The following is a 20,530-nucleotide window of genomic DNA, read 5'->3' on the forward strand; positions in this document are numbered from 1 at the left end:
GAAACTGCACCACATTAAGGTACCTGGATTAAAGCTAACAAAGACAGGTGAGAGAAAAGGTGATGGGACTGAGAGTCGGGACTCTGGAAAAAGGGGTGCAAAAAGTAATCCAAGCAAAAAGCCAAAGCCTGAGCAGGAGCTGGAGTTGTTTATTGAAGGCACAGCATCTCCAGCATAGAAGAACAGGCTTATAGGAATCTGGAGTCGCAGTATTCTTCATGCAGCACATTTTTCTACTGTTACAGTTCCAGGGCTACAGCTTCTACAAAAGTTTCACGCTACTGAAAGCCTATTGTTTGCATTCCTTGACAGCCTTACAAATCCACACAGTTTCAAAAACCTCTCTTAGCTGAATGTGCTGTGCTTTATCATATCAGCAAGTTCCTGTTCCAGGGCTTGTAGCCCACCAAGGCTGTTATATCTTGTTCTGCTGTTCTCTCTGTTCCATCTCCCCTTTGATTTCCCACAAACAGGAGTCAGTGCAACTTACTGAGCTGCTGATGGAGGATACAGAGTCCTTCCACTCAGCCCTCGAGAGAATAACCTCAACATTTGTGACCCAGCTTTGGGGAAAAGCCCCACAGATTTCTAGGGAACGTGCAGAAGACTTTCATTTTGTGAAATTTTGGTCAGTCAAAAATTCCAGTTTATCTTTCTGCAGTCTTGCTTCCACAGCAAGATGTTTATTGTCAGCAGTAGTGTCACTTCCCCGGTGCCTGAATGAGACAGGTGGTCTTTAGTGAATGATTTCACCAAACTGCAAGCTGTTGTGAAGGGTGAGAATCCTTGCACCAGGTAACAAACAACAGCTGAGCTCCTGTGGTGGAGGAGTCCTGCTCCACCTGTGCAGGAGGTGGGAGAGGAGCGGCCGTGTCTCTCCAGCCCTTGTGTGGATCTGAAACACCAGCGGGTGCCAACATTGAATAAATGATCAGCAGAACTGCTGATACCATTTCCATGGAGGGCAGCTTTTCCTCTTTGGATTAAACAAAGAAATTTAGTGGAAAAAATTATTAGTGAGAGTAAGAAAGGGAAGGGGCTGTGATTTTACAGTTCTGTGGGGTTCTGTCATGAGGGGCAGTGGAGAGGTGGCTCTGATCTCTGCTCTCTGTGACAGGGACAGGACCAGGGAATGCTGGAGCTGGGCCAGGTTGGGTTGGATTTTGGGAAAGGTTCCTCATCCAGAGGTGCTGGCACTGCCCAGGCTCCCCAGGGAATCCAGGGCTCTCCCCAGGAGTGAACAGGGATGAACAGGGGGCATTGCTGGGGGGTCTGGGCAGGGCCAGGGATTGATCCTTGTGGGTCCCTTCCAGCTGAGGATATTCTGTGATTCTATCTAAACCTTGAATGCAGAAGCTCTGAGTTTTGGGACTGTGGAATCACTGAATCATCTGGGCTGGAAAAGATCTTTAGGACCATCAAGCCAAACCACTGAAGGATCAGTTGTATCGTGACAGCTGGGACCCACAACCCACAGCCCACTGAGGGGGTGGGAGCAAACAAATTCCTCCTTCAACCCTGACCATCCCAAACCACCTGCATGGAGGACACTTTTCTGTATAATCACAGAATTATTTAGGTTGGCAAAGACCCTCAGCACACTGAAAACTTTGACACCTTGGTGGGATTCTCCTCCCTTCTCCCACCCTTTGGAGACAGCCAAGGAGATCAGGGACCAAGAACTGCCCTAAGGCACCTGGGGGAACGTCAACCTGAGGTAGAAATGGAAACTATTTAATGACTGCCTCTATCTCTGAAATCTTTGAAAAGATTTAACTCTTTGAATTACATCAATGCATCCCCCATCCTCTGGAATGTCCCTCCTTCCTCCTCCCAAATTCAGCACCTGCCAGGAGCCCATCGATACCCACCACCAGCACAGCAGAAACTCACCCTCCCCTCAGCCAGGAGCCTCCAAAACCACCTTGAATTATTTACCTCCCCCATTTTAAGAAAATAAATAAGAGGAAAATTTTAACCAGATCATCTACTTTTTATTTCAGAGGAAAGATTTGCATTATTTACTTTAATTTATATACATGTACTTCACATTTGTATTTAAAATGCACAGACCTCCCAAGAATTTTCTCGTTCCGGCTTTAAATTAGCTGTTATTTTACAATACAAAAAATTATACCAAAAACCTGCAATCCTAAATGTGTGTATGTATAACACCCACAACCCCAGCAATGAAATAGTTTACAATACTTGCTCCTATTTACATATGAATGCAATAAATGCTAAATTATACATATTAACAAACTAAGCTCAAGTCTGAACACAGATAAGAATCATAAATAATTACAGAATAAAGAGGAAAAAAATCCAGGATACAATTAATTCAAGGATCTTAGTTTAAAGAACATTTATTGTGCACAAATTTCAGAGAAATATAAAACTTTTTTTTTTTTTTTTTTTAAATGGACTGACATATGATAACACTCTGCAACAATTGTTATTTTTTTCTTTCTTTCTACTGGTGAGGTTTCTGGAATCAATACTAAACAGACAGGAAATGTCTAAAGAATTCTAATACCTGGAAGACGCACACAAATAGTCTGTGTATAGTGTCAGAACAAAGAAACAGACTGAACAAAACCTGCCCTGATGCAGAAAAAATCAGCATATACACATATTGTAGTAGTCCTGGCATGGAAACTCAGCTCATTTCAGCAGCTACCAACAGAAAAAGCAAGAATTTGACTAAAATTGCAAAGAATACATCAAAAAATGAGGAGCACACCCCAAGCCATCCCTTCCCTTCCTTCCACAGCCCCAGCGCTCGGTGAGAACCTTCCCCCTAAAGCCCACCCAGCTCCATCTCCCACCTGATCCTGCAGCTCAGCCCCTTCCCTGCCCTTCCCGGGGCTCCAGGAGAAACTGGGAGAGGAACAACAGCTTAAACTGGGAGAGGAACAACAGCTTAAACTGGGAGAGGAACTACAGCTTAAACTGGAACAACAGCTTAAACTGGGAGAGGAACTACAGCTTAAACTGGGAGAGGAACAACAGCTTAAACTGGGAGAGGAACAACAGCTTAAACTGGGAGAGAAACAACAGCTTAAACTGGGAGAGGAACAACAGCTTAAACTGGAACAACAGCTTAAACTGGGAGAGGAACAACAGCTTAAACTGGGAGAGGAACAACAGCTTAAACTGGGAGAGGAACTACAGCTTAAACTGGGAGAGGAACAACAGCTTAAACTGGGAGAGGAACTACAGCTTAAACTGGAACAACAGCTTAAACTGGGAGAGAAACAACAGCCTAAACTGGAACAACAGCCTAAACCAGGAGAGGAACAACAGCCTGAACTGGGAGAGGAACAACAGCTTAAACTGGAACAACAGCCTAAACTGGGAGAGGAACAACAGCCTGAACTGGGAGAGGAACAACAGCCTAAACTGGGAGAGGAACAACAGCTTAAACTGGGAGAGGAACTACAGCTTAAACTGGAACAACAGCTTAAACTGGGAGAGGAACAACAGCTTAAACTGGGAGAGGAACAACAGCCTAAACTGGGAGAGGAACAACAGCTTAAACTGGGAGAGGAACAACAGCTTAAACTGGGAGAGGAACAACAGCTTAAACTGGGAGAGGAACAACAGCCTAAACTGGGAGAGGAACAATAGCTTAAACTGGGAGAGGAACAACAGCTTAAACTGGAACAACAGCCTAAACTGGGAGAGGAACAACAGCCTAAACTGGGAGAGGAACAACAGCTTAAACTGGGAGAGGAACAACAGCTTAAACTGGGAGAGGAACAACAGCTTAAACTGGAACAACAGCCTAAACTGGGAGAGGAACAACAGCCTAAACCAGGAGAGGAACAACAGCTTAAACTGGGAGAGGAACAACAGCTTAAACTGGGAGAGGAACAACAGCTTAAACTGGGAGAGGAACAACAGCCTAAACTGGGAGAGAAACAACAGCCTGAACTGGGAGAGGAACAACAGCTTAAACTGGGAGAGGAACAACAGCTTAAACTGGGAGAGGAACAACAGCCTAAACCAGGAGAGGAACAACAGCCTAAACTGGGATAGCACAACAGCCTGAACTGGGATAGCACAACAGCCTGAACTGGGACAGCACAACAGCCTGAACTGGGACAGCACAACAGCCTGAACTGGGACAGCACAACAGCCTCCACTTTCTGGGGGGGACAGAGGAGCTGGAAGCTGCTCTGGGCACGCAGAGTCTGCTCGCTGCTCTCTCACAGTGCAGCAAATCCCCGTTTCCAGGAAAGGGGTTCAGGGTTCCAGGGTGGAGCTGGAGCCTGTCCCCAGCTCAGGGTCTCATGGAAAAGGAGCAGCAGCTGGGAACACCTGGAGCAGCAGAGGATGGAGGGACAGCCCAGCTGCGTGGCACTGGCACTCCAGAGGGATTTTGAGAAGGCCCAAAGTTTGATTTCAGCCTCCAACCCTCCTTACAGCTCATTTAGGGCAGGCAAGCTGAGCTGCCGTTCAGCACCACCCCACAAAGGCAGAGCCTGCGGATCTTGGTGACATTTCCTGCACAGAAATGGTGCTTCTGAGGCATCTGCAGTGCATGAACTGCCCCCAGGCAGGGTGGATCTGCCAGCAGAGGCTGCCATGTCCATGGCACCACAGCACTGAATTTTGGGACATTATACTCCATGGCTTGATGTTAATCACAGGCATTACCCCATCATAAATGGCTTTATTTTGGTAATTTCAATAGAATGTGTTTTAAGCCCACGGAAAATTATAATAAGAACTGAAAAGTTGCATCTCATAAATCTTGTATTCAAAATATTGAGCCAGAGCATGGCAAGGTCATGCTACAACAGCCCAGTGAAAATTCTGGGCTAAACACCACGAAAAATGGTGAATTAAAAAAAAAAAAAGTGTGTTATTTGGAGATCCACTGGCACCGTTGTTTTCTAGAATAAAAGGGACCCAGTTCTGAAATTTTATTACTGATTTTTTTAAAGGCTCCTCTCAGAGAATGAAAATCTTCTGAGGTTGAGATTTTGAATGCTGAATTTCAGCCAGTTATAAATGCCTGAAAATAGTGATTTTGAATGGAAACACTGCCACAACTTAAGTACAAAGGCCTTAAACTACTGATTTAATCCTCCACGAAGTGACCACTTTAAGGACATTTATTACTTGTCTCCAAATGTTGCTTTTTCCCCTTCCAAATGGAAAAGCCATTATTTTACTTGGTTTCTACATTTAAGTAAAATGCATTTGAACACACAAAAGTCAAGTTATGCCTCCCTGCTTTGCAAGATATCGCGATATAATCTGATGTTTAAAGCTCTGGAAAGTTATCTAATACTGATCAGATGAAGGAGTTATTAAGACAAAACTCATACATCATTTAAAATGCATCAAAAATACATTCAATATTTTTTCTGGTTTATATACACTTTATATCTCTCCATGTTCTGCACGTTACTGTAGAATTTATGTACAAGTGCAAAATCTGTGTGTCATTTGTCATTTATTTACAGATTCTCCCTTGAAATAAGGTTGTTCTTTCTCCCCCATCTCACCTCCAAATGAAATAACCCAAAAATCCTTCACTTCTGGTACTGGCCTGCTGATAAACTGCCAGCAATTCTTCTTTCCCCTATTCTTTACCACTTTTTTCCTGTTTACCTCTAAGCTGGGATGAAACTGCAGCAGAGCTGTGTATGAGAGTTCTCTTCTCCCTCATCACGATGGAGATCAGATGCAGGGCACAGCTGCACCCAAAAGGAGACAGTTCCTTTTGTTTGTATAAGTAACTTTTGTCGCTCTATTTACATTTTTTGGTTCTAATAAACCTTGACTTTGATCTTTTTTGCTCATTTTTCCAGTCTCTGACACTGCGTTTTGGCCACACTCCTGGGCACACTGTAGGTTTTCCACACCAGACAGCTCAGCTCTCCAGGAGTGAGAAAACATCCCAAATTCTGTATTTATGTCTTTTTATAAATGTAAAAATCTATTATCCCTCCAGGCCCACAGTTCTGAAAGCTGTTTGTGATCAGGAAAACCCAACACCTTGAAGCACCTGCTCAAGTGCTGTCCTGGAGAGGGAAACTCAAGCACAGGGGCTTTCACCATCTGGGCTGGCAGTTCTCTGCCCAAAAACAGTGAGAAGAAATCTGCAAACATGAGGACGTGCATCGTGGCTGAAAACATGCAGAAACAGGGGGGGGATTTTAGTCCAGTCTTATTTCTCCAGTTCAGATTAATCCTATCACTGAGCAAATTAGAAAATATTATCAGGAGATGAATCTGTCTGAGGTAATCCATACATCAGGTAAAACTTGCCTAAATCCCTTCATTTTAAAACAGAGCTCAACCCTTTTCCCCTCATAACTCCTTCTTCCCAGAGAGCACTGAAACTTCTAGTTTAGAAAGAGATGCATTTATATATATTTATATATAATGCATTTTTTCCCAATATTTTTCTGCAGTCCCAATGTTTTTTTGCAGTCCCATTGCACTTGTTAGATGACACATTAAATCAGAATTATCATCCACCACAGTCCTTAAACCATCAGGCTGTTCCCATCACCACTGTCCAGACACACACAGCAATTCACCTCTTTATTGCAATGCTGCCAGGCTCCAAAGAGCTTCTTCAAAATACATGGTTAGAAAGAAAACACCCCAGAAACGAGTGGCTGATATGTGACTGATCACCAGAACACGCACAAAAATAGAGCAGTTATTTGGGTTTTGGTTTGGGAATGTGCTACCTGGCCAGATCCAGGAGCACTTCCCTTCCACATGTTACTTCTCCACTTATTAAATATCAGATATCCTGAACAGAACCCAGCAGCTCAGTGAGCTGGATGAATCCACAATGACTGTGATGAAGCAGTAATTGCACACCTCGTTTGGCTCTTCACTAACATCTTCTCTCCAGCTCCAGCAGCCCTGGCCCTGCCACGTTCCCAGCTCCAGGGACACCACCACACACAGATGATGGGTGTCACACATCCACAGTCCAACCTGGAGCCTCAAAACACAATCCCAGCTTGTCAGAGTAGTTCAGGTGGTTTGATGCACCCCCCAAATGCCAAACCCTCTCTTTGCTGTTTGCAAGTCTCATCCTTTCACCAACCAGCCACTTCTCCAGCATCTAACAGAGCTCAAACCCAACAGGAAATACCAGGATCTGATCATGTAGAACTCAAACCTGTGGCAAAACAAAGCTGTTCTGCTTGACTTTTATTTAAAGTTCTTTTTCTACTGCATCCTCAAGTGATCTGGCACCTGGAGTGCTGCTTTTTACACCCTGCAAGAAGATGGAGCAAATCATAACCACTGAGGAGCAATGCCTCCAAGCTCAGCTCTCATCCAGAAGGATGGCAGGAGGGAAGGGGAAGGAAAGGGGCCAAAATCAGAAAAATGAGATGTATCTGACCTGGAACACAGACTGCTTCTATGAAAATGCTGGTGAAACTGGGAGTTTTCTTATGAGATACTGAAACTCTATGTGCCTTCCAGATATTTCCATCTGGCTGAGTAGTTGGTTGGTCAGGAAAACGTGATTTTCCTCTAACTGCACGGGACAGAGTGCCTTGGGTGACTCTAGATGTGAGCAAACATACCTTTAAAGGAATTGAATTATGTTCAAAAGCAGCATGTGTAGCAGTCTCCTCACTCCCTAGATTTGTTCACGTCTAGGCACTTGTGTGTGGTGTACTCCAAGCAGGTTAAGACTATGTAAACACTGAGTCTTTCCAAAGCAACATCCAACTTTCCAGTTATTTCATGTGGTCTGAGCAACATCAACCTTTAAACCATCCCAGCTTTTGCATTTCTGGACCATGGTGACTACAAAAAGGCTGTGCCTGGAAGAGAGTTCCACTGAAGTAATGAGGGAACAATTGAATATTAAATGAAAACAAAGGATGAAGATGCTTTGAAGATTAATAGTAGTGTTTATGTGTTGAGAGCTGACACCTGTAAACACTTGATCTTTTTCTTTTTGTACAGTTTGATAAATACATGAACTACAAAGCACTTTCCATGTAGAAACCTGAGTCATTCATATTGGACTACTGTAGTATTTACACTGACCAGGAATGGCGGCATCGGACCTTACCGCACCTGCAATAAAATTATTTTGCTTTAAACTCGAAGAAAACAAAGGAGCAATCTGAAGCCATGTGTCAGTAAAACTTAAGTGGAGCAGTTGTCAAATAAAGCCAGCTAGCACATAGATGAGAGAAAAAAACTGGGTTCAAGGAAGTTGTGGTTTTTTCTGGGTGCTTCTAGTCTCTTGGGACACAACTTGGAAATCTTTCTCCTCCTCCTTCTCCTCCTCGGTATTACTTTCCCATTTTGTTTAAAACCCTAGACAGTTTCTGATGTCCATGCATCAAATACAGGTTCCTGGCTGTGCAGGGGGCTGCTGCTTCCGATTTCGTATCGCGCCCGATTTCTCTTTGTAGGCAATTGGCATCTGTTGTGAAATGTCCACCAGTGCACTGGCCACTGCGAGACCTGGGGAACAGAACACAGAGTCAGGGAACAGAACAGACACAGAACAAATCCTCCAGAAACAGCCCTCCAGGCCACAAAATGTGTAGAATTTTTTAAATAAACTAGAAAAGTGTTTTGGCTTAAGAATTAAACTCCAGCCAATATTCTGAAAGGAGTTGAAATACCGCATGTTTAATTAGAAGCAACAGCAGGAGGAAAAGATGCAATAAGGGTGGGTATTACTGGATGTAAAACTCTAAATATTGAAGCCTGAACCCTTTGAGATTGAAGGTGCCTTTCTGTGCATCAGTAGATGGACTACAATAAACCTGAAAGCAAATGTGCATGGAGGTTTCACTGCAATTCCCGTGGATACATCAGCTCTGCAACCCCCCCACTGCAGATCAGGGAGTCATAGAATGGTTTGGGTTGAAAGGCTCCCTAAAGAACATCCAGTTCCAGCCCCTGCCATGGGCCAGGACACCTTCCACGATCCCAGGTTGCTTCAAGCCCCATCCAACCTGGCCTGGAACACTTCCAGAGAATGGGGCAGCCACGGCTTCTCTGGGCACCCAGTGCCAGGGCCACCCTGCTCTATTCACAGACAAACCACATCTGGGACTGAGCTCAATCCAGCCCAACACCAAACCATCCTACCCACACCCTGCTCATGCTCCTTCCAGAGCCTTTGCCTCACTGGGCACTGGGGAACCCCAGTTAAACCCCACACTGCCCAGGACATGATGTCCCAATGCCCTGACATCAGGTTTAGGTGTGAAGGGGTTGAGAACAAAGAAACCTTAAGCTGGATGGGGAAAACCTTTTTGTCCAGAGCTCCTAAGAGGAGAGCAGAGATGCTCTGAAAGGACTTGTAGTGACAGGACAAGGGGGAATGGCTTCAGACTGACAGTGGGAAAGGTTAGAGGGATATTCTTCCCTGTGAGGATGGGGAGGCCCTGACACAAGTTGCTCTGTGGCTGCCCCATCACTTGGAAGTGTCCAAGGCCAGGTTGGACAGCACTTGGAGAACCCTGGGATAGTGGAAGGTGTCCCTGCTCATGGCAGGGGGTGCAACCAGACAGTCTTTAAGGTCCCTTCAAACTCAAATTTTTCCATGATTCTGTGGCTTGATGTTCCCCTGCAAATGGAGCTGGGAATGAAGGCGGATAGGCCAAGTGAGAGTTACCTTCACAAGTAACTACTGCAAACATGTCTGTACCAGATCCCTCTTTCCCCCACCAGCTGCTAATTAAAGCATAGGCCAGTGTCAAATATTCATCCATCAATTGACCTTAGTAATTAACTCAAAGCTCATATTGGAAGCCAGCAGGGCCCAAAGCAGGGAGCCTGAGATACCTCAAGCACATCCCAAACTGAACTACGGCTACAGCAGCTCCTGTGGAATCAGGAAAGGTGAATCTGTAAGGTTGGGGAAGGAGTACAGAGTTAATTCCAAGCCATCAGAGACAACAAAAATCCTCACCTGACTGTCCTGGTGGTGGAATACCCCCAAGTCCTCGAGGCAACCTCACGAACACCGAGAGAACGGCTGCTTTGTTCCCAAAGCAGGGCTCCAGCGCGATCGGCTTTGGTACAGTCTGCAGTGAGGGAAGCAGTGGGAGAAAACAAATGTTTAACAGTGTGTTACACCCTCCTTCTTCCCCCAGCATCGCTTTTGCAGCTCGTACAAGCCCCAGGGCATGAACCACCATGAACCACATTGCTGTGCTGGGCGAATTTCCAGCACACAGCCAGCAAAGCTAAAACCACTGTCAGCAACAATCAAAACACGAGTCATCACAAGAAAACACATTCACTTAATAAAAATCACACTATTAAAAAGTCAAGCACTACACAAGGTCTGTATTTCTCCCTAAATTCAATAACAAAGGAGCAGCTTATGTAATCAACAGGACTGAGGGTTTTGTTCCATCGACCCCATCAGCAGCACGTCACTGATAGCAGCACGGCCATTCACTACTCCAAAATCTATCTCCAGACTTCAAGTCCATGTACCACCTTAACCATGCATTAACACAGTAAAGAGCATTTTCCCAAGAACAAAAAGAAGTGTTCAAGGCCAGGTTGGATGGGGCTTGAAGCAACCTGGTCTAGTGGAAGATGTCCTTGTCCATGGCAGGGGGTGGAATTAGATCGGCTTTAAGGGTCCTTTCAATCTGTGATTCTAATATACAATGGCCAGTCAGCTTTCTCCCACCCTGGAGGAACAGGGGACTGGATCCCTGCTGACCTTCAGTGTCTGTGACCATCTCCCTACCCCTGCACTCTTGTGAAGATTTTACCTGAATGATCAGCAGCCAGCTTCACTGTGTCATTAGAAAGCCAAAACAAAGCATGTTTTCCCCTGGGCCTGGCCCCAATCCCACACACAAATACACAGGATCAGCACTATCATGGGATGCAACAACAGTCAGAGGAGGATGCAAGTGTTCACCAATGACTACAGGTTTGGGAGAGTTTCTTCTTTTGTTCCACAACAGCTACAAAAGCTGAGAAACACTCTTTTACCAATACACTCCGTGCTTTCTGTTTTCTTGTTTAGTATGGACGAATTCAGCTCTGGTGTTAATGAAATAATTAGTGCTTTTTCCATCAGGCATCAAACTGCACCACAGTGCTCAAATGTTCAACAGAAACTCAATGCAATGTAAGCCATGGAAAAGCCTGAACAGGAGTCAGACATGCTGTTAAATTACTGCAGCTCAATAGAAAAGACAAAAGGAGACAACAGCAAGCAAAATGAAACCTGAACCTTTCCATATCTCACATTTACTGCAATGATTGCAGCAGGATTTGTTGGTCTGTGCGAGGCAGATAAATCCGTGCTGCACAGGCTGGATGATGGAAGCTGCCGCCTGCCTGGCTTATGACAACAGATTTCTTCATCTCCCCACCCCCAAAAAAGGGCTCAAACTCAAAGTAAAGCTTTTCCCAGAGGGAAACAAGCACACCCTGGTGCTGTACCCCACAGTGACCCAACTGCCAGAGCTAATGGAGAGAGCACGGAGAAGGAAACTGCAGGAACAGAGCCCACGGACTCCTGCCATAGGGATGGGAGCAAGAACCAAACACAAAGTTGATTTACTTCTGGAGGGATTCAAGTGTCTTACTTATTCTACTGTTAATAAAACAGTTCTGCTGAATTCCAGAGTTTGGAGGATGGTACTTGGGTAACAGAGAGCTCTTGTGCTCACCTCAGCACTGAGCAGAAAGGGCAGCAAAGACCATGCAGAGAAGTGATGGAGGGAAGAGAATGAAAGAGCAAATGAATAAGAAGATATTATATCTTTTAATGCTTTTTAATGTATTTGCAGGGCCTGAAGAGGCTCCAGGAGAGCTGGAGAGGGACTGGGGCCAAGGGCTGGAGGGACAGGACACAGGGAATGGCTCCCACTGCCAGAGGGCAGGGCTGGGTGGGATACTGGGCAGGAATTGTTCCCCATGAGGGTGAGGATGCCCTGGCACAGGAGCCCAGAGCAGCTGGGGCTGCCCCTGGATCCCTGGCAGTGCCCAAGGCCAGGCTGGATGGGGCTGTGAGCACCTGGGACAGTGGGAGCTGTCCCTGCCATGGCTGGGGTGGAAAAATGACCTTTAGAGTCCCTCCCAACCCACAACGAAGCTCAGCAGCACACTCACCATCCTCCAGCCAACCTGCAGAAACAGGAGGCTGAAAAATCCATCTCAGAGGTCACCAAATCCAGCCTTCCACTAACACAGGCAATGGCACATAAAAGAACAATTCTCTGCTTTAAGAGTAGTTACACTTTCAGCCTGTGCCATCACCTCTATGAGACCTTTCCAGAGGCTCCCTGGTCTGGATCTCCCCACTCTGCCACCAGAAACTTTCTTTTAACCTGAAATCTTTCACACTTCAATTTATTCATCTGATGTTCTTCTGCACCTCTCCCTGGACTTTCCCCTGCTGTACATCTCAGCCTTCTTTTGGATCAACTGAAAGAGCAATGCTCTGAATTCCTTCTCTGAACACAAGCACTGCCCCCTCCAGCTCTCCAAGAGCCCCTCTCTGTACCTCATTCTCGACCATCACTGACCTGAGAGGCATTTCAGGCTCTGACAGTGCCTCTGTTGTGGTATCAAAATCACAGAGTCTCCTGCACATCATAAAATAGAACAAAATAGAAGTTGTTCATTATACAGGCTCTCAGCCACGGAGCTGAAGGGACTTGGAGAGGAATTTAGCTCATCTCTCAGCCCCAGGCAAGACCCTCTCTCCTCCTCTGCCCTTTCTAACTAATGAACCCTGAGTGTGCAGCAGAAACTCTCATTATGAGTCCCTGTGGGTACAATCTTCCCTTTCCATGGAATTTTTATTTTGGTCCTCAAGGTCACACATCTTTCTCCTCTCTGCTCTCCTGGCTCCACAGCACATAGAGCTGGGGAAAGGATGTACTCCTTGTCAACCTGCTCAGAAAAGAATCAGAATCATGGAATGTTTTGGGTTGGAAGGGATCTTAAAGTTCACCTCATGCCCTGAGGTGAGCAAGGACACCTTCCACTGTCCCAGGCTGCTCCAAACCCTGTCCAGCCTGGCCTTGGGCACTGCCAGGGATCCAGGGGCAGCCCCAGCTGCTCTGGGCACCTGTGCCAGGGCTTCACCTCCCTGAAAGGGAACAATCCCTCCCAGAAATCTCATCCATCCCTGCCCTCTGCCAGTGGGAATCCATTCCCTGTGTCCTGTCACTCCAGGCCCTTGTAAAATCTCTCTCCATCTTTCCTGGTGGGCCCTTTCAGGTACTGCAAGGCTACAATTACAACCAAAACCTTTTATTTTCCAGGTTGAACAACCCCAAAAAAGATGAGGGTTAGTAAAATATTGTTAATATTTCCCTGCATGGGGAACTTTATTTCTCTCAATCATGCACAGCAAGGACAATGATGCAGCCAAAATATGTCAGACAGTTGCAAACTAATTTGGAAGGAATTAAGCACATCACTTTGCTGCAGCTAAGCTCTATCTTAAAAATGATAAAAAATGGCCTATTGTCCATCAAATCCAGCTTTCCCTGAGACAAGCTGCAGTTAATAACAACAAAAACTCGCCTAAAGAATCATTTATTTTTGACAGCCCCGGTTCAGGCACCTGTTTTCTGCACTGTGACTCATTGTGCATCTCGCAGGGCCAGGAGACAAAGGCAGGGAGGGAATGACTCAGAGCTGAGTGAGGGGATGGGAGCAGGGAGCTCAGCCGGGAGTGAAGGACACGCTGCGCCCCCTGCAAGACACAGAAACCAGCGCTGCAGCCAGGGACCAGACCCTGCACACACGGGGAAATGTCACATTTCAACCAGCAACTTCACTGCAACCTGGACTGTGCATCTCACCCACCACCAGCCCTGCCCCGCCCCTGACTGTGCTTTGATGTGACCTGGGCAGATGCCAGCAGGGCACAGAGGGTCTCAGGAGCAGCTGGCTGGCTTCATCAAGTGCAGTTTTGGTGGGGAGACCTCAGAAGAGCTCAGGTCTCCTTTCTTTGCCTACTCAAGTGGTTTCTGAGTGCTCTCATCATAGAATTATGGAATTCCCTGAGTTGAATGGGACCCAAAGGATCACCCAGCCCAGCTCCTGGCCCTGCCCAGACACCCCAACAACCTCACCCTGGGCATCCCTGGGAGTGCTGTCCAAACAATCCTGGAGCTCTGGCAGCCTGGGGAGTGCCCAGCACCCTTGGAGGGAAGAACCTTTCCTGATTTCCACCTAAACCTCTCCTGACACAGCTCCATATCCTCTTTTGTTGCAGATCCAAGCTGTTCTCCTACAAGATGATTTTCAGTGGACTTGGAAAGCAGAGATCAGATATGAGAGATGGCTCTTAAGGGTAAACTTAAAAGAGATACATAAAATAGGCATATTTCCAAACTTTGTAACAACCTCTGTCAGATGCTTAAAACCTGCCTCTGCCAGCAACTTCCCTTCAGAGGTTTTGATAAACCCATTGTTGAATTATAGAAATTATTCTTTTTTACCGAAGGCTTAATGGCACAAGAAAGTAGACATTATTAAAATCTATTCAAATAAGGTGCATGTCTCAGACACTCAGCACAAGAGAACTGCTCTGAGATGTGCCTGAACAGCAGAGTCCTACCTTGGGAGCAGATAGAGAGGGAAGAACAAAGCCCTGGCGCTGGAGTGGGTGGACAAACACCACGGTCAATGCCCATGGACAGACAACTGCAGCTGGCTGAGTCATCAGGCCCCTGCCCTGAGGTACCTCCTGTCCTCAAAGAAATGCGGAAAATTGTGCTTCCAGCACACTGGAGAGACAAATTCATGGAGCTGATCACAGAATCATGGAATGGGCTGAGTTGGAAATGACCTTAATATTCATCTTAAAGCCATGGCAGAGACACCTTCCACTGTCCCAGGAGCTCCAGCCCCAGTGTCCAGCCTGGCCTTGGGCACTGCCAGGGATCCAGGGACAGCCACAGCAAATCTGGGAATTCCAGCCCAACCCCTGCCCACCCTCACAGGGAACAATTCCTGCCCAAATCCCATCCAGCCCTGCCCTCTGGCACTGGGAACTGCAGTTCCTGCCAGTTCCTGTCCCTGCAGCCCTTGGCCCCAGTCCCTCTCCAGCTCTCCTGGAGCCCCTGCAGGGACTCTCAGCATTCCCTGCATTTTGCCCTTCTCCAGGGGAACATTCCCAGCTCTCCCAGCCTGGCTCCAGAGCAGAGGGGCTCCAGCCCTGGAGCAGCTCCGGGGCCTCCTCTGGACTCTCTCCAGCAGCTCCACGTCCTCCTGCTCTTGGCCCCGGGGCTGGGGCAGCTCTGCAGGTGGGGCCTGACCTGAGGGGCTCCGGGACACAATTCCCACCTTTCCTTTGGGATCAGCCCAGCCTGGGGCAGCTCTGCAGGTGGGGCCTGACCTGAGGGGCTCCGGGACACAATTCCCACCTTTCCTTTGGGATCAGCCCAGCCTGGGGCAGCTCTGCAGGTGGGGCCTGACCTGAGGGGCTCCGGGACACAATTCCCACCTTTCCTTTGGGATCAGCCCAGCCTGGGGCAGCTCTGCAGGTGGGGCCTGACCTGAGGGGGCAGAGGGGCAGAATCCCCCTCCCCTGCACTGAATAACCTGGACCCTTCCCTTTCCATGCTCCTGCACAGCAGCAAAGCAACAATCAATGGAAATGATGGGAAAACCCCAAGAACTCCAAGAACTAAAATGGTACAAATGTCAAATAAACAGCAAAAAGCCAGGCAAGCCCTCAGCCTGGAAACCGTGGCCATCCTGTTCTGGGTGGAAATTGGCAGTTAATGGTTCTTTTATTAAGTGGTGACACCACCCCATTGTTCCCAGAGGCTGTCAGCTGTTTTCCACAGATGATTTTACTGGCCCAAACCAGCACTAAAAAGCCAAGTAATTCCAGTTGTTTTTGAGTTTTGATGTGTATTTATCATGCATAAAGTGTAAACCATTATAGACATTAAAAGCAATAAGAGACATATTAGGTGATTTAATTAGTCCAGCTTCGCCAGCAGGATTTTCCACATGAACAGGGCATTTCTCAGGAATTTGTCTGGGATATTCTGAGGTGACCCAGGTGTGGAAAACACCACCAGTTCCCTTGGAAGTCAATTTCACAGCCAAATACTTTCCCCAAGCAGGCTGAATTGTGTGATGCTCAAACTAAACATTTTTATTTCATCTCATTATTTCTATTTACGCTGCTTTTACTTGACAAATTCAAAAAGTTAATAATGTGTCACATAAAACTAATGGCTAGAACAATAAATATTCTGTATAATTTCATAAACAGAGCATTGGTTTTATTTATGTTCTGTGATACACTGCCAGCATATTGCATTTCAAAACGTATTAAAAAAAATACACCATGGAGAAGTGTTTTTTTTCCTTAACAAGAAAACATGTTTCTGTGGTTTGATCAAATAAGTCTTACATGGTTTTCAATTTCCAGGAAGGAAATTAAAATAAAGGAAAAATCTTATGGTGCTGGGTGAGAAAAGGAACATTACCCAAACAGTTCGGTTTTATTTGATTCCACTTGTTCAGGTGATTTCACTCTGTAGAAAAAGGGTCAAATTCCATTTGCAAGTTTTTAAATTGTGCCATTAAAGCTGAGTGAACATTTGCAAAACAAGTTAGGAGTAATTTCCTATTAAAAATAGATTATTAAGCTTTAAAAATCATATTCTCAGGGTAATATGTGTGTCCTGCAAGATAGAGATGAATGAACTACCAGCAATAATTCACAGAAAATGAGTTTAGATTAAAAATTCACATTTACCTTGTCCCTGATATCTACCTTGGAATTTTAGAGGCTGGGGAATGGACAGACTTGGTCCCAAAAATGGGTTGCTGCATGAGAGAAACTAAACAAAAATGATATTCAAAGCCTCAGATGGATGTTAGCAGCCTGAAATGGCAAATACAGATCAGAGCACCCTGTCTCTGGAGCCCACATGCCACCAGCTCCCCAGGAGCCCAATCTGCTCCCCCTTATTTAACAACTGCTCTGTGTTCTCAAGGGCTCGTGTCAGTCCAGCAGCACCCAGCTACCAGCTCAGGGTGGAGGGGAGGGTTTTGTGAGGTCAGTTTGGATCTCCAAGGCAGCTCCCCTGAAATGACCAAATCTCGTGCCACAGTTTGAGCTTGGCCAAGGGAGGGGATGGATGAGGTCATGGAGAGCAAGTCTGGGAGATATGTGTATATACATGGCCAGTGGTGAGTATTTATTTTGATTTTGTACAGGTGAAAAGGCAGCTTTTACAGTTCTTTCCAAGCACTCAGCTGGATTTTGCACAGGAAAATGGAGAAATAAAAAAAACCCCAATGAAATGGGACAGTTGGATGAAGATTGCAAACACAACACACAAAACAACTACTTGGCATAAATGAATGCAAATAAGTCCTTGATAATGCTGTTGAGAAGCTGCTGGTGTTATTAGTACTTCAATCAGAGAGATGCTCGTTAGAGGGGAAAAAATGAACTTAGAAAATCCTTCTCCTTTCATTCTCCTTCCTCTCCTTCCAGCAAATTCCTCCTTATCAGCTAAAATCAGGGTCCAACCTGCAGAAATGTTTACAGTCTTCAAATCTAAAACTAGTTAAAATCACTTATAAGCCAAATATTCCCTAAATACAAGGTAGGCTTAACATATATATCCGCTGATCTCATGACAGTTCCCTTCCAAATATCTATATTCAATATTATGTTATGGGAGTAGCAAAAGTTTCCCCTAATTTTTTTTCCTTAATTTTGCAATAGAAATCAAAACAAGATACTGAGCACTTGTTCACTGGAAATAACTCATTAGGTGAAGGTTTTATTGGGTATTTTTGTTGATGTTTTGGTAGGAGGGATCACAGCCAGCCTATGTGGAACCCTAGTGCAGCTAATGCACTTGACACACCTCAGCTGCCCAGGGAACACTCCCTTCCTGCCACTGGCATTGCTTCAAAGGGGATCCCACACTTTTCCATGCCCTAAGAGTGGGCCAACATAAGAGGAATAAACACCAAATAGAAAGTACAAGCTGGGGTGTCCTCCTTGTGTGTTCTTTTGTCACCTCAATGCTCCAGGAGGGAGTCTAAAGAGTGGAAGTGGTTTTGCTAAAGACAGAGATAGCTACACAAGGACAGCCTTGCAATTCCTCCATGTTAACATATAGAAAAGCTCCTAGAACCAGTAAATGCCAGAATGCCCAGAAATAAGACTTTAGAAATTAAACTGCCTTTCCAAAGGCAAGCTGAGAAACCCAGAGCCTGCCTTAGCAAGGTCAGGCAGAACCACACTGGCCTTTCTGGCCTCAAAGGCTGCACGTGATCCATGTCCAGCAACTGCCACAGCAGATCAGGATTATTCAGTTTATTTCCCCCCAGTCCTCAATTTTATCCCTTTCCTGCAACTATTGTCCTTCTGAGGATAGGAATGACTTTCAGCCTATTTGTATCATCCTTGAAAAACCCTAAGGTGCTCTGTCCCCCTCTATCTTGATCAGACAAGAAGAAAGCGGTTCAAGTTGCACCTGAGGAGGTTTAGATTGGCTATTAGGGAAAATTTCTTCTTGGAAATTGAGCACTGGCACAGGCTTTCCAGGGAAATGGGCATTGCCATCTCTGGAAATGTTCAAAAACCTTGTGGAAGTGCTAGCTGAAGACAGTTTAATGGTGAACACGGTGGTGGTGTTGTGTTCATGAATGCACATCTTGATTTAAAGGCCTTTTCCAGCCTTACCAATTCTATGATTTGACACAGCCTGGTCATTTCTGCTTAACGTGGTTTTTGTACACCACACCTCAAGCCTGCCCTCCTTCCAAATCCGCTTCTTGCACAGGACCCTCAGTCTCAGCTGGCTGGAGCTGTCCTTGCCACGCTTACACCAGCCCAGCTCGCTGCAGGGCAGTAGCTTGGGACAGGTCACAAAAGCTGCTCCATCAGCAAATCTGAGGGACCAAAAGCAGGTCAACAACATGAGAAGAAAAGGGGAAACTGAGTCACCAAGGGTGACAACCAGAACAGGACAAAAATTGTAAAAACCATCAGTGCCTTGGCCTTCACTTCTTCACTGAACTCCAGCTGCGTGGAACAGCCCAAAATCAGGCTACATGTCAAAATTAAGATGAATTCACCCTGCAGAAGTGCTGGAGCTGGCAGATGCTTCATTTGAAATCATTCCTCACCCTTCAGCTTCCCCAAACCCTGCACCCTGTGGCACAGGACTCATTTCTCTGCTCCTTTACTGATAGTTGCAACTCCATTGCAATATAAATGGAATTTAACAAGGGCATCACTAGGATGCAAAATACAAATAGACTGAAAATATATTAATTAATCTGTGGTACCCCCTACCCACTCCCAAATCAGCTCATCACTTCAGCTCTGCACTTTTTGAACAGATGGAATCTTCTGGCAGCCTTTAAACCACTCAAAAGCACTTTCTCCCATAACAAAGCAAACTAATTACTAGAGTAAGATGCTATTTCCCATCTATTTATCTGCTATTTTTAAGGAATCAGCTTGCTGTCTGGTTCAGGATTTGCAGTGTAGCCCTCAAACAGCAGAATTAAATGCACATTGGTACAATGGTACAGAACATGCTAAATGAACTTTGCAAGGATTTTGCTCACCAAATGCTTCTCCCTTTCCCTTTAGGAAACTAAGGATCACGGATGCAAAGATAATCAACACTTAGCACTGCCTTCACATGCTGGATCCCTAAACACAGCACAGTAAAAACTGCTCCAGCTCTGCTCAAAAAGATTCCAACTTGAGGACAATTTTTTCCCAGTGCAACCATCTTCTGGTTGACCCTGTAAGTGCTTTGCTCAACCTCAGCACTTGCTTGCTAAGCTGTGCATGTTTTCTCCAAGGTAACTTCTTGCCTTTAGCAACTTCAAGATACATGGAAATCAATGTCAAAATTATAAACTTCCCAAATTCTTTTGGGAAAGCTTCTAAAAATGGCTCCAGAGGATTACAAGACTTAGATTAATCTGATAACAAGCTCTAAAATAGCCTCTGCTACAGCAATACCAGTTTAGACACTTGGATGAGTCCCAGGCACCCAAGGAAGTTAAACACTCTTAGAAAAAAATTGCAATATTCAGCACCTCTGAATGCACAAAAAGCTGCAGAAAGAAGCCACCAGATTTTGTAATAACTAAGCAAATGTAGTGGTAGATTTGTGATTCAGGGTATTTGTTGAGTGGCAAACAAACCAAAGCAGCTAGTTACGCGTTGCCTAGCTGCAGCCTCTAATAGGAATTGCTTCCCTGCAGGTAAATCACTTTCTATTACCCCTAAGTACCCCAGGAAAAGTACTAATTGAAAACACAGTTCTAATACTGTCCAGCTGGAAAACATTAGCTTAGGATGGAACTAGCTTGACACTGGCTGCCAACTGGCTATGGACAATGGAATAGGAAATTAATCTTTTGCAGAGAAGACATTCCATTTTCCACTTCTCCTTTGTAACCTTCAAATCAACTCGTCATTAACCAACAGCTTTGATTCCCATGGGGAAAGAAAACCATCCTTGAATTCATGATAGTGCAGGTCTGGCTTTCTTGCATTAAAATG

General features: G+C 45.6%; 1 protein-coding gene across 11 annotated transcripts in view; it reads right to left on the reverse strand.

Annotated features, from left to right (window-relative positions):
• Positions 1-1,976: 1,976 nt before the first annotated feature.
• Positions 1,977-20,530, reverse strand: part of ATRN (attractin) — a 150,430-nt gene continuing 131,876 nt past the window's right edge. The window contains exons 28-30 of one of the 11 annotated variants that reach the window (XR_009277657.1): positions 9,935-10,049; positions 4,149-8,472; positions 1,977-3,840 (exon numbers count right to left, since the gene is read on the reverse strand). Coding sequence is in view for 1 of the 11 variants with exons in the window: in XM_058838759.1 (XP_058694742.1) it covers positions 8,348-8,472; positions 9,935-10,049 (240 nt within the window). In the remaining 10 variants the exon portion in view is untranslated. Of the gene's footprint in view, positions 8,473-9,934; positions 10,050-20,530 lie in introns of all 11 variants that reach the window. The other 10 variants (XR_009277648.1, XR_009277656.1, XR_009277655.1 and 7 more) reach the window with 10 other exon arrangements.

Source organism: Poecile atricapillus, chromosome 4, assembly GCF_030490865.1.
Source record: "Poecile atricapillus isolate bPoeAtr1 chromosome 4, bPoeAtr1.hap1, whole genome shotgun sequence".
Lineage (NCBI taxonomy): Eukaryota > Metazoa > Chordata > Aves > Passeriformes > Paridae > Poecile > Poecile atricapillus.